At 32.6% G+C, this 13646-nt stretch overlaps 2 protein-coding genes across 6 annotated transcripts in view; one reads left to right on the forward strand and one right to left on the reverse strand.

Moving 5' to 3' along the window:
- The window catches only part of LOC105348343 (protein YIPF5), a 33274-nt gene extending 30504 nt beyond the window's left edge, over nucleotides 1–2770 (forward strand). For both annotated transcript variants that reach the window (XM_011457719.4, XM_034446381.2), the window contains exons 5-7: nucleotides 208–318; nucleotides 530–711; nucleotides 2583–2770. In XM_011457719.4, the coding sequence (XP_011456021.3) occupies nucleotides 208–318; nucleotides 530–711; nucleotides 2583–2745 (456 nt within the window). In that variant the 3' untranslated portion in view covers nucleotides 2746–2770. The remainder of the gene's footprint in view (nucleotides 1–207; nucleotides 319–529; nucleotides 712–2582) is intronic.
- A 441-nt stretch (nucleotides 2771–3211) lies between these two features.
- Nucleotides 3212–13646, reverse strand: part of LOC105348340 (histidine protein methyltransferase 1 homolog) — a 29626-nt gene continuing 19191 nt past the window's right edge. For 2 of the 4 annotated variants that reach the window (XR_004596160.2, XR_010711079.1), the window contains 6 exons: nucleotides 9881–9955; nucleotides 6378–6505; nucleotides 5987–6085; nucleotides 5556–5671; nucleotides 4048–4172; nucleotides 3212–3428 (listed from right to left, as the gene is read on the reverse strand). Coding sequence is in view for 2 of the 4 variants with exons in the window: in XM_011457709.4 (XP_011456011.3) it covers nucleotides 3391–3428; nucleotides 5556–5671; nucleotides 5987–6085; nucleotides 6378–6505; nucleotides 9881–9955 (456 nt within the window). In the remaining 2 variants the exon portion in view is untranslated. The remainder of the gene's footprint in view (nucleotides 3429–4047; nucleotides 4173–5555; nucleotides 5672–5986; nucleotides 6086–6377; nucleotides 6506–9880; nucleotides 9956–13646) is intronic. The other 2 variants (XM_066076364.1, XM_011457709.4) reach the window with 2 other exon arrangements.

The raw sequence follows: 13646 nt of genomic DNA on the forward strand, positions 1-13646 counted from the left end.
ATCAATTGTGGAAGCTCCATATTATTAATCAGCTATCAAAAAGACAGCTACAGAGGAGCAAGACTTCCTTCCTATACAACAAATTTTATGAACCAACAATTTTTGAGTTTTCAAGATATTTATATGATGTGAATATTTCCCAAAAGATCGTCTGTGTTTAAAAATGCTATTATAAGGGAGATAAATCAATTGTTCTTTTTTTTGTAGACATTAGCTGTTTTAAACCCATTCAAAGCAGCTGAACATGACATGATGCAGGACACAGATTTAGCAGGGCCTCTTGTTTTCTGTCTGGCTTTTGGGGGTTCTCTAATGCTGGTAAATTCTATTTTAGTTTTAACTTTGATTTAAAGAACATTATGTAATTGTCAGTATGATCAAGAACCAGTTGAGAGATAGATTTGATCTTCCACACACAATTAAATAATCTCCAAATGTTTGCAATACCAATACTGTTTTAAAATACTCTCATACCAGATTATATAAACTTGAATTAATTTTTATTTCTTTTTGTTTTATCTTTGAACAGTGTGGCAAGCTACAGTTTGGCTACATCTACGGGATCGGTGTGGTGGGCTGCATGGCGATGTACTTCCTGCTGAACATGATGAGTCTGACTGGGGTCTCTGTGGGCTGCGTGGTCAGTGTTCTGGGCTACTGTCTCCTACCCATGGTCATTCTCTCCTCATCAGCAGTCTTGCTGTCTTTAAAGTAAGTAATTACAAACACAAAACCTCAATTACTGTACATTACATGTGTGGTATGCACTATGAATAGTCATTACCAAAACTTAAAGGCCTTGGATTACCACGTGTAAAGGAAAACCCAATACTTCTTGTGCAAATTGAACATGAGTGTAGTTCCTACAGAGTGCTTAATATTTGCAACATATTGTAGATTCCAAAACCCAATATTCATAATTGTTAATAGGCAATAATAAATCTGAGAAAAAACAATGTGTGGTTATTTTTATCAATTTCTCCAAATAAACACTATTCTCTAAAGTCCATGGTCTGGAGCTTCTGGTCTGAAAAATTTGGATGGACATCCCAGGTCGTCCATACAAATTTTTACTGACTAGGAGCTGCAGACCTGCAGTATAGAGCATTAGCCACTGGTCTGTAGCTCTTGGTCTGATAAATTGAGATGGATGACCCATTCAAATTTTTTCAGACTGGGAGCTTCAGACCTTAAGCTAGTGGAGCACATAAACAAAGCTGTGAATTTATAAATTCAGCCAAGCTTCAAGTATAATTTAGAAATAAAAATCTTTTCACAAAGTTATTCCTCTTTTTATACTTTAACAGTTAGACTAGTTATGCAAAAGAGACCATGGTTATGCAAGAGACCATAATTAAGGCCCTCTCTGCAGGCAACTTATAGTGATAATAGGATACTGTCCATCAGTCCATCCAAGATTACTTATCTGAAGCATATTTTCTCTCTTCTTGGTCCAATCTGCCCACTTACTTCACCCACAAAGTCCTTTTGGTCAAAGGGTATACAATGAATTATTTTCCCCAAAGCATATATTCTCTTCCCTTAGCTCTATCTGGCTCAAACATCCCAAAAACAGAGCTTTGGGGTAAAAAGTGTTCAGTGACCCTGAACCAAATTTCAAGGTCAAATGTGAAAGTCATAGCAAATTTCTTTAAAATCCAGTGCTAGACCATAAATAATTTACCATTCACTTAATCTTGCTCAGATCATGTGACTAATTCTTGGGCCAATTTGTTTCTTATATAATATATTCCTATGAATAAAATCAATCCCCCAATTGTGGTCCTACCCTACCCCTTGGGATCATGATTTGAACAAACCTAAATCTATACTACCTGAGGATGTTACATCTTTTTTGACTAATTGGTTTTCGAGAGGAAGATTTTAAAATATTTTTCTCTATATCTTAAGTTAACCTTCGACACCCCCACACCCAATTGTGACCCCACCCTTCCGCCAGGGATCATGATTTTAACAAACTTGAATCTATACTACCTATGGATACTTCCACACAAGTTTTAGCTTTTCTGGTCAGTTGGTTTTTGAGAAGAAGATTTTAAAGATTTTTCTATATACATGAATATTCCTATATAAGTAAAATTCGAACTCCCATTGAGGCCCCACCCTACCCAAAGGGATTATGTTTGATCAAACTTAAATCTCTACTACCTAAGGATGCTTACACACGATCAAGTTTATTAAGTTTTTCTGGCCTATTTATTTTTGAGAAGAAGATTTTTGAAAAATACAAATATTCAATCATTCTTAATTATCCCCCTTTGAAACAGGGCATATGGCCCTTCATTTTAACAAACCTAGTGTATCCCATTCACCCAATAATGCTTTGTACAAAATTTGGTTTGAAAAAGAAGTAAAAAATGTGTAAAGTTTACGGATGGACCGACAAAACGGACCCCAGACAAAAAGTGATCAGAAATTATAGCTCAGTTAAGCTAAAAAACAACAAATCTGAGCAGACTACATGTAGGGTGCAAAGTTCTGTCAGTCACTGACAGTGTGCCTTCTCATAATACTGTACATATGCTTCAGTGCTTAATGAAATTCATTTTATTTCATTACAGAGGAATGATTGGAATTGTCTTGACGGTGCTGGCAGTGGTCTGGTGTAGTTTCTCCTCCTCCAAACTTTTTGTGTCCGCTCTTTCAATGGAAAACCAACAGCCTCTTGTGGCTTACCCGTGTGGACTTGTATATGGTGTTTTCGCCTTATTAACTGTATTTTAAGATCTGCCAGAAAAAAACTGCCCACTCTGTTTTTTTAAAAGCATTGATTCTTTGGAATAATTTTGCAGTCATCATCATTATTATGTCAGCCAAACGATCATCTAAATATTTTCCAGCTAAACATTTTGGAAATATGTGCAACAGATTTTGGACATTTTAAACCGTTAAGAAAAGGATAATGTTCATTTAAATTGACACAGGAGAAAGAATATTTATCTTTACCATGTTTTTTTATTACAATGAAAATAAGAATATATTGTGTTTAACTTGTACAGATAGTCTTACAGTGTTTCATAACTTATTACACACGATTCAGAAATACATGTGTTAATGTTAAAAAATACTAAAAATGTAAGTTATTTTTCAATGAGTTAACTTTGTTGTTGCTATGCTTGCATGCTTAAAATTGTATTGAAATGCATGCAGTCTGAATTTTATGAATTGTGAAATGAAAAGTACATTGCCATGATTTACCTTTGTCTTTATTACATTGTTTGTTAAATGACTATTTCAAACACAAACATATTAAAATTATTGTTTCATACCATAAATAAAAAATGTTGATAAAAATATTAAAGTTTGTGAAGTTGTTCTGCAGATTCCGTAAAACATAGGCAATTATCCATCATTACACTGGGGTAATGATTAGATCCTCTCTAACTTGATAATTTCCCTAGGTACATCTGAAAAGACAGTATAGTTTACTGTGGAATCATTAAATTTCATGGGGGCCAATTTTCGTGGATGTCTTAAAATTTACAGGTTCGTGGGGACATAATTTCGTGTATTCTTATAAATCTACAAAAGAAAATATAAATTTATTACCCTAATTTATCAATTCGTGGAGGATGTTATTTCGTGGATGAGAGGTACCCACGAATTCCACGAAAATTGAGCCACCACGAAATCTAATGATTCCACAGTAATAGCTAGTACACGTAAGGAGTAAAAGTTTATGAGCTTGACAAAAAAAAGTAATAAACAATGACATTAATGAAAACTCATTCAAATTCTGCCAGGGCATGCAGATAATTGCTTGCAATTAAGCAATCAAGCAAGGTAATAAATGGAGCAATATTGAACATCAATTACCCCGTAAGCTAAAACAAGAGGCTATTGAATCTACACTACCTGAGGATCCTTCCACACAAATATGAGTTTTTCTGGTCTAATGCATATGGATTTTGAGAAGAATTTTTTAAAAGATTTTCTCTATATATTCCAAAGTAAAATTTCATCCCCCATTGTGGCCCAACCCTACCCTGGGGGACCATGATTTGAACAAACTTGAATATACACTACCTGTGCATCATACAGTAGTGTTGTATGAAAATCAAACCTTCATAAATCATTCTACAAAGGATGCATGTCCATTTAATCTTGATTTTAGTCATCATTGCTCAGTCGCTGTCTATTTATGACGTCACCTAAATGACCAAATTCCCGGAATTTTGCAAACAAATTTAAATATTGTCATTTTTTCTTTATATTTTGCATTCAAAAGTATAGAGTTCAGGCGTGCTGAAGTACGATTCTAAGAGATGTTTTTCTTTATATAAATATACACATCATACTAAAAAATGGTACTTGAGCAAGCCTGCTTTCGAGTTTCCCAGTCGAAAAACTCTTGGAAAACACCCATATTTTGTTAAAAAACATCAATTTATCAAAATAAGACAATCTTCACGATGTTATTTCTACATTATGATGTTACTGTGGTGACAACCTTTTACGCACTTATTTCTGATATGATTTCAATATCTTCTGCATTATTTTTAAAGCTTTTTAAAAAAACTTTGATTTGGGGGACGAAAAATGCATAATACTTGTACATAGTCCTGTGAGCTCTTCTGGACAAATTTTTTTTTTATAAGAAGATTTTTGAAAAATACCAAAATTTTTTCAATAATTCTTAATTATCTCCCCCATTATGAGGGTGTTGCCCTTCATTTGAAAAACTTGAATTCCCTTTACCCAGTGATGTTTTGTGACAAGTTTAGTTGAAATTGGCCCATTGGTTCTAGAGAAGAGGATGAAAAGTGGAAAGTTTACAAAGCCAACAACGCCAAAACAATGTATAACGATGCTTACATAGTAATACACTATAACTAAATGTAGCATTGTATTTCTTGAGAAGAATATTTTGAAATATTTCTCCAATAGGGCCCATGAGTATTGGCCTAGAGGTCATGGTTTGAACAATTAAGAATCTACACTATATAAGGATGCTTTTACATGTATAGTAATGTCGCAAATTGTAGCATTGTAGTTCTTTAAAAGATTTTTAAACATTTTCCCTATATATTTTTATGTTGAACCGTGAATCCCTCTTGGGGCCCTAGGGGCTACCAGGGGTAACAATTTAGAATCTTCACTATCCATATAAGCTTTAGTGTATATATATTGGCATTTCTGGTGCAGTGGTTCTTGCAAAGAAGATTTTTTCACATTTTTCCTGTTTACTTGCTATACTTTGAACCCAACTTGGGTTCCTAGTATTGTTACGGGGATCATGATTTGTACATTTTAGAATCTAAAGTATCTTAGGATGCATGCATTTGAATACCTATACTTTGTCACACTTAATTATGTTGGGTTCAAATTTGTGATTGATGATGCTGAAGAAGATAAAAAGTTACCTTAAACAGAGGTGGTACAAATTTTAATCAGAAAAGCTCAATTTAAGCCCGACAGCTTTAAAAAGAGGTTAGAAGGATCGATCATCAACATGAATAACATGTAGCAACTGAGCTACAATAGTGCCAATGATTTATACTTTCTTTCATCTAATAAAGCAAATTCAAACTTACTAGCCTCCATAACTTTGACTGACTCGTATGTGAAATTTTCTTCCTTAGTGATAAAGTCTTCAAATAATCTTGTTCCCCCGCCAACTCCATAGTAATTAGACTTAGCAGCTAAAAATCTAGGATTCTGTTCAGGATCATTTGTTTTCCTGGAGTAGTAGTATGAACTAGCCTGGCCATGTCTAGCCTAGTTATTCACACATATAGATGAGAGTTGATGACTTCTAAACAAATGAACTTTTCTGTAAAGTGTACATGATTGTACAGTTTACGTTTGCAATGTAAAAGGGGATAACTCCAAACTGAAGCCAGACAATTGCTGGCACACTGTTGAAAAATTCAATGGCTGAGCAATAAATTATGAAGAAAAAAAAATAAAGTTTAATTTTCTCTTATCTTAAAAAAAATTCTAAAATTTTATTGCTGAAAGATACATTTGTCCATCAACTTTAAGTAGGGTTTCTAGAAGGCTGTGAAGTTTTGGATAATTTTCCGAGCTGTAAATTGTTTCTGCAGTCAGAATGTAATCAAATCTGAAACAAAAGTAAAGGCACATTACAGAGTTTATATGCACACTTTTTTTTTATATTTAAAAATGAATTTAATTTCAACCCATGTTTTACAGTATTATACCAGTACTTATATGTAACATCACGCGGATTAATAAGTTTTGCATGCACATTGATTGTGACATAAACAAGTTATGTTACCAGGTATATGATACATGTATAAATGAATTTGTATAGCCAATCAAATAAGGCGTTACAACTAGAATTTAATTATAACAACAAATATCAAGTTTATTATACATATATAGAAATGTACCTCATATCTGGCTGATTCCTTGCATACTTTTGGAATTCTCCCCAGTCACCAGAGAAAAACCTGCACTGACATGTTGTTTCATTCAGCTGGACATTTGGGATAGTAAAGTAAGATATCACTTCAGAGTTCTGAAAAGAATTTCAGTTAATAGAATATATTTACACTTTCCAGCAAATCTGATTAAAATCAGCTGATTTGTCTGTTACCGCTCGAGAACATCTGAAACAACCCACTTAATGGTAACGTCCGAACGGCCTTTTGATAAACCAATCAAAAGAGAGCTAATAATAGCATTCATTCAAGGTGGCTGCTTCTTAGAGACCGAACTCTCAGGAAAACATATAGTTACGCAACATGTGCATAGTATGTCGTTTTTTGTTTCTGCTTATATTTAAAAACTTTACTGAAAATTTAAGGCCTTGTCAATGAGTGCATTTAACAACATGAGCATCTTATTTTCATTGTTTCTTCTCCTAACAGTATTTGAAAAATGTAAATTTTCATTGGTCAAAAAAGGTTCCCACCCTGTTTTTAAATATTCTTTAAAGATTCTTGGGTTGTTCGACGTGACCTCTAGGCGGGTTGTTTCAGATGTTTCGAGAGCAGTAGCGCATCAGAACAGCAGATTTTCATCAGATTACATTTTCCAGTGTCTTTGTCTATCATAACACTACTATTCAATTGTGTAATATATAGTCCAATACATTTCATTAATGACTATTTTAATATTTAATTGCTGAAAATTATATTAATATAAGTATGTAATAAGGAATCATTCTTTGAATTTTATGAGATGATCAAATACGGTCTGGCCTGATCAAATATATCATAAAGCTCTTTAGGCTTTCTTGGATATGATTACTCCAGACCATATTTGATCACCTCATATTACTCAAAGAATGATTCCTTAAATCAATAACACTGGTGCTTTGAATTTAATACACGTACGTGAGTGAGATTCAACACCAACTGATTGTTTTTAATGAAAAATGAGACAGGACTTTTCACCAAGATCACGTGTATACAAACACAAATATGCAATGGGTGAGATTGGTGATGTAGTAATGACAAGTTGAGAGCAAGCAGTATCACTATTTTTTCAAAACTTTAAGGTTACAAATGTTTTCAATGAAATTTTGTAGTCATTGATAATGCAGGATAATCTTGGTCTCAAAATGTTGTTTGAAATACCCTGGTAAAGCATATACAGTAAAACTCGGTTATAGCAAAGTCATAAGAACCAAAGGATTGACTTCATTATATTCGTAATTCGTTATATCCGTATAACGAATTCGTAATACATGTAATAACAATAGCCAATTCACATGTTTTCTTTCACCAGACTACAATTTTTGCTGATTGATCGAGGCTTAAAATGAAAATTCATTTTTGTGATACCTTTAATAATCAGATTGTGAATGAAGAATTTATGTGAAAATAAATTCGTCCAAACTATTATGTTAAATGGTACTGAAGACTTTTTAAACTGTTAAGAAATTTGTTATAAAAGTTGTTAAATTTCGTTATTATTCACCTCTACGGGACTCAAAATCTGTTTGCTATATCCGTACCGGTAAATTCGTTACAATCGAATTCATTAAAACCGTAACATTTTGCAAAGATTTGTTAAAAATTTTACTGGGGACTAAAAAAACTTAGCAATGTCCGAGATTTCGCTATATCCGTGTACGTACTAAATGAATTTTACTGTACATAACTTATTTATAAAATATACAAATACAAATATTTTATTGGCACAAACACAATTACATTAATTGGCAATTAATATAAAGTAACATCATTGTATGTTTACAATACATAATGTACCTGCATGTACAGTATATATTTATATAACTATATACATGTATATAGATCAGTTTAACATTTCCCTAGAATAATTGACATCTGTGATTAAAGCAGTCATTAATGAATTTAACAGTTATTTTTAAAATAGTATGTATATTAAATTTTAAACATAAATTTAGAATGTATCTTTCTTTGTCCAAGTTATTGGCAATATTTATTTAATTACATGTATATTATAAAAATTACTAAAATAGTTGTTCCTTAGATGAGAATAGGCTTTACATTGAAAAAGAAAACGAGTTTCATCTTCAATTGCACCAGTTTTACAAGCATTACAATACACTGTATTATCTTTCATTCCTAAATGTGGCATTATATCTACCACTTTCTATTACAAGTATATATATATTTCAAAATAACATTTTGAGTCCGAGGAGGTAAAATCCAGCAACAATAAAAACACATGTTGTTGTTTTTTTCTTTAAATGTTTTTAAAAAATTCATTTATTTAGGATATTGATGGAATTTTTAAATTTTTGTGAGATCAGACTGATTCCTTAAGAATGCATTGTAACAACACCAGCATTCTTCCTGTGAAGGTCACACTCATTATTTATTCAATATATTCGATCAGTGCTTACTATCTATTCAACTACTTAAGTCAGGTACTCTTTACACAATTGCACTGAAAAATATAGTTCCAATTCATCATCAGCAGATACAACATAAAATATAACAAATGTTTAGGTTATTAATGTATATTTTATACATGAAAGAAAACAAAGAACTACCGGTATATATGATATGAGTTAAATTTGGCCCCCATAACTTGCCATTTTTTTTAAGTGTTTCGGGTACAATAAAATGTTTTGTTATTTTTTAGAAGAGTTGATAAAAAATATATTTTTCACCTATTTATTTGATTTATTTGCACTCACTGGCAGTCAGAAGTAACGCTATTTCTATAACTGAATCAAAATCAATCAAAAGTTGACATTTTTCTTATCTTTTTATGAATGGGAAATATAGAGCGCATGCTTGAACAAGGAAATTTTTTTTTGTCACTTATAAGTCTTGGCTAGATAAATCTAGCTCTATGTTTTCTGAAAGAAAACTTGCTTGAAAACAAGCTGTTTTATGCTAAAGAAAATGCAACAATGGCGGGAAAAGGTTGTCTTTACGATGTCATATTTCTAAATTGTGGGCCCTTGAATCAAAATGAACATTAATGTAAAAACATCACATATATATCTGTACAAAGGACACAAAGAATTACAGTAAAATGATGATGTTCATTTTAGGGGGCCATTTTAGGCCCATATCATATATAGTCCTTTAATGTAAAATTATTTTTAAAAATCCCCTTTTTGCAAGATATATAAATGTGAAGTATTCATATACCTATGCTATCTGCCTCCTCAGTCTTTTTCACGAAAATATAGGTCATTCTGATTATATGCTTATTGTTTGTTAGTTATCACATAATCTCTTTTTAAATTATTTATTGTGTATGAGTGTGTTTTTCTTTCTTTTTTTCTAATATCGTAAATACAATGGTTATGCAACACCTGCACCATATTTTTGACAAGTTCAGTGATTTAACAGTGATCGGCTAAGCACAGTAAAATTTAAAGTAATTTAAAAGTCGAATATCTTGGATATAGGGTAACCCATAACTATTCTTGTCTACTGCTTACATAGTCTTGGAAGTACACTTGTTCCGCCCCACATTTCATGGCACATATTCCTGGCAAACCTGCTCCACATCCAAGCTGCAAATGAATTCAGTATCATGATAATGGTTCACTTTAGAATCAATCAATAAGAAAGCATCACATTTTTATTCTAAACAATGGGTTATTAAGACTAATGTTCATGTCTTAAAAATAAATCTTTCCTATGCTGCACTATGTTAAAAAGTGTGATATCATCTTGTGAGAACTGAATCAGAGTCATCGTCATAGAAGTGCTAGCCAAGTTTATAAAGGCCTCGAGTCTATGTTTGCATCCCTTTACAAACAAGAAGTAAGAGACTGAACTGAGCAGACAATTGACCCAATTTAAGCTGTAACAGTACGAACTCATGCAACCTTACAACAGCTAGTGGACCCTAACCAGATGGCTTTGAGTTGGCTTAGGGTTTGGACACAGGTACCTGAAATTATATATTTTTCTCATTATAAAAACTATATAGGTATAAATTATATGAAAAAAGTATATAACGTTAGGTGCCTGTGGGTTTGGTTGACTAGGGAATTCAAATTCATATACAACATCATCTTTGCTTGCCAAGTGTCCGATTCATTTATTCTCATTTCCCTCTTAGCAAATTTAAGCGACTTCAACATACTGGTATAAACATGCTTCGACTTTTCATAGCATCCAATCAAATTGTATTTTTTATTTCATTCATTCACAGTGATGGTGGCATGCACCCAGTGTTAAAAACTTTTGTCACATGTATGGTATGCATAAAAAGTTGTTTAGGGAGATATTTGGCAAAACAAGTTATAGATTACTTTCCTCACCTTTAGGGTGAGCTGGAGAAATTTATTTGCAGCATTTGTTTCACCATACTTTTAGGCTATACTGTCACAATTGTAAACATAAGAATGAACTAGTGGGTATTATTTTTTTATACAAAAAAACACATGTCTCCCCTTCTCCCAAAGGATTGTAATATGGGGCAAATTTAATAAGTGAAAAAGAATGAAGTCAGCTATATGTTAGATATCATCCATATATGATACAGTTTAGAAAATGAATTAACTTGAGACACAAGATTGGTCAAGGTCAAAAATTATGGAGGCGTGCACTCCTTCTCAATACCATCAACCTATGTTCCAAGTTTGAAGCCTTAATGTCAAAAGCTATCCAAGTTACCCCCAGACAAAATTTAATTATTTTTAATTTGACCTTGAGTAAAACAAGGTCAAGGTCAAATATTAATCAATAGTACACCTCAGTGTATTATAATTAATCTTTGTGTAAAGTTTGAAGTCCTTCTGTGAAAGAATATTTAGGAGGTGAACAATGAAGTTTTTTCTAATTTGACCTTGAAATATAATTTTTAGGTCAAGGTCAAAAATTTTGGTAAGGTTGAACTGGACTATATGCCATCTATGTATGATACAAGTTAAAAGATTGCATGATTAAGGAGTCTTGTGTTATGGTCCGGACTATATATTTTATAAAACGCTTGACCTTGAAGAAGATAATAAGTCAAGGTCAAAAATTTTGATGGCGTGCACTTCTTCTTAATACCATCTACCTACGTTCCAAGTTTGAAGTCTTAATGTCAAAAGGTATCTAAGTTATCACCCAGACAAAATTTAATTATTTTTTCTCAAGTTGACCTTGAGTAAAACAAGGTCAAGGTCAAATATTTATCAATAGTACACCTCAGTGTATTATAATTGTTCTTTGTGTAAAGTTTGAATCCTTCTGTCAAAGAATATTTAGGAGATGAACAATGAAGTTTTTTCTAATTTGACCTTGAAATATAATTTTTAGGTCAAGGTCAAAAATTTTGGTAAGGTTGAACTGGACTATATACCATCTATGTATGATACAAGTTAAAAGATTGTATGATTAAGGAGTCTTGTGTTATGGTCCGGACTATATTTTTTATAAAACGCTTGACCTTGAAGAAGATAATAAGTCAAGGTCAAAAATTTTGATAGCCTGCACTTTTTCTTAATACCATCTACCTATGTTAAAAGTTTGAAGTCTTAATGCCAAAAGGTATCTAAGGTACCACCCAGACAAAATTTAATTATTTTTTCTCAAGTTGACCTTGAGTAAAACAAGGTCAAGGTCAAATATTTATCAATAGTACACCTCAGTGTATTATAATTGTTCTTTGTGTAAAGTTTGAAGTCCTTCTGTCAAAGAATATTTAGGAGATGAACAATGAAGTTTTTTCTGATTTGACCTTGAAATAAAATTTTAAGGTCAAGGTCAAAAATTTTGGTAAGGTTCAACTGGACTATATACCATCTATCTATGATACAAGTTAAAAGTTTGTATGTTTAAGGAATCTTGTGTTATAGTCCAAACTCTATTTTTTATAAAACGCTTGACCTTGAAAAAGAAAATAGGTCAAGGTCAAAAATTTTGGTGGCGTGCACTCCTTCTCAATACCATCTACCTATGTTCTAAGTTTGAAGTCTTAATGTCAAAGGGTATTTAAGTTACGGCTTGGACAAATTTGGATGAAGAAGAATAAGAAGAACTAGATTCGATCTCGTTGCGAGCAACGAGTGGGTCTTCCGTACGATTTTTGAATAGATTAGATCATACTTATCAATTCAAAGATAAAACCGTAGATCTAAGCGAAAAAAATTAAAAAAAAAATTTGCGGCACTCGAGGCTTGAACCCGGGTCGTCTTGGCCATGTCCACGACTCTATCGACTGAGCTACTCGGACTCTCGCTTCAGAACTTTAACGCTTAACTTCTCAAGAATGCCTTGATCGATTTTAAAATAAATTACATATTCTAAATCAGTGAGAAGGTCCCTATCAGGTGTAAAAATTTCAAAAAAAAATATTCAAAAATAAAAAAGTCGAAAAATTCAATTTTTCAAATTTCCTTCCGGTGACGACCGGAAGTGACGGCTGACATTCTCTTGACCGAGGTGCACCAGAAAAACGATAGATCTATCATCTCTGAAAGTTTCAGCCCTATATCTTTACTCGTTTTTGAGAAACCTTAGAGACAAAATTGACTTTAAAAAATCGTAAAATGGCGATAACTTCCGACCGGAAGTAAATTTTGAAAAAATGTCACGGGGGTACAAACTTCAGATGGCGAGGCATCATCAGTGAAAATTTGAATGAAATCGACTCAGCCATTTCCGAGAAATCGCCTGCACAAAATGTGTAAGGAAAAAAAGAATAATAATAATAATAGAATTGAAAAAGAAACCGAAGAATAATAGAAGGGTCTTCCGCTGAAGACGGAAGACCCTAATAAGAAGAAGAACTAGACACGATCTCGTTGCGAGCAACGAGGAGGTCTTCCGTACGATTTTTAGAAGAAAATATGACATCATCAACTTTGATTTTCGACAACAAAACATGATATGGAAAAAGGAGTGAAGTACTAATGCTTTAATGTATCGCTTTTTTAAAAGTTCTATTACATTGCTTTTTAAAATACTTGCTTTTCTTCCAATTAAGATTGAAAAGATAAAGCTTGTTTACATCTGGTCCCTAAAAACCCTAATTGGGTAACGCAAGAGCAAACCATTATATTGTTAAAATATATAAATGTATTTTACCTAATCTAGCTTTAATGACCTTTCACAAGATGGCTCTCATTAAAGGGCTATAGATAAACATTATTAGAGCCCTTTGATCCCCTAATTTAAGGGACCAGCCCCTTTTTCTTGGAATCAAATGAAAGGACATTTAATTCTGAACACATTTTGTCAACAAGTGTTTAAAAGTTCGTTATTGTT

The sequence above is a fragment of the Magallana gigas genome, chromosome 2 (genome assembly GCF_963853765.1).
Source record: "Magallana gigas chromosome 2, xbMagGiga1.1, whole genome shotgun sequence".
Taxonomy (NCBI): Eukaryota; Metazoa; Mollusca; class Bivalvia; order Ostreida; family Ostreidae; genus Magallana; species Magallana gigas.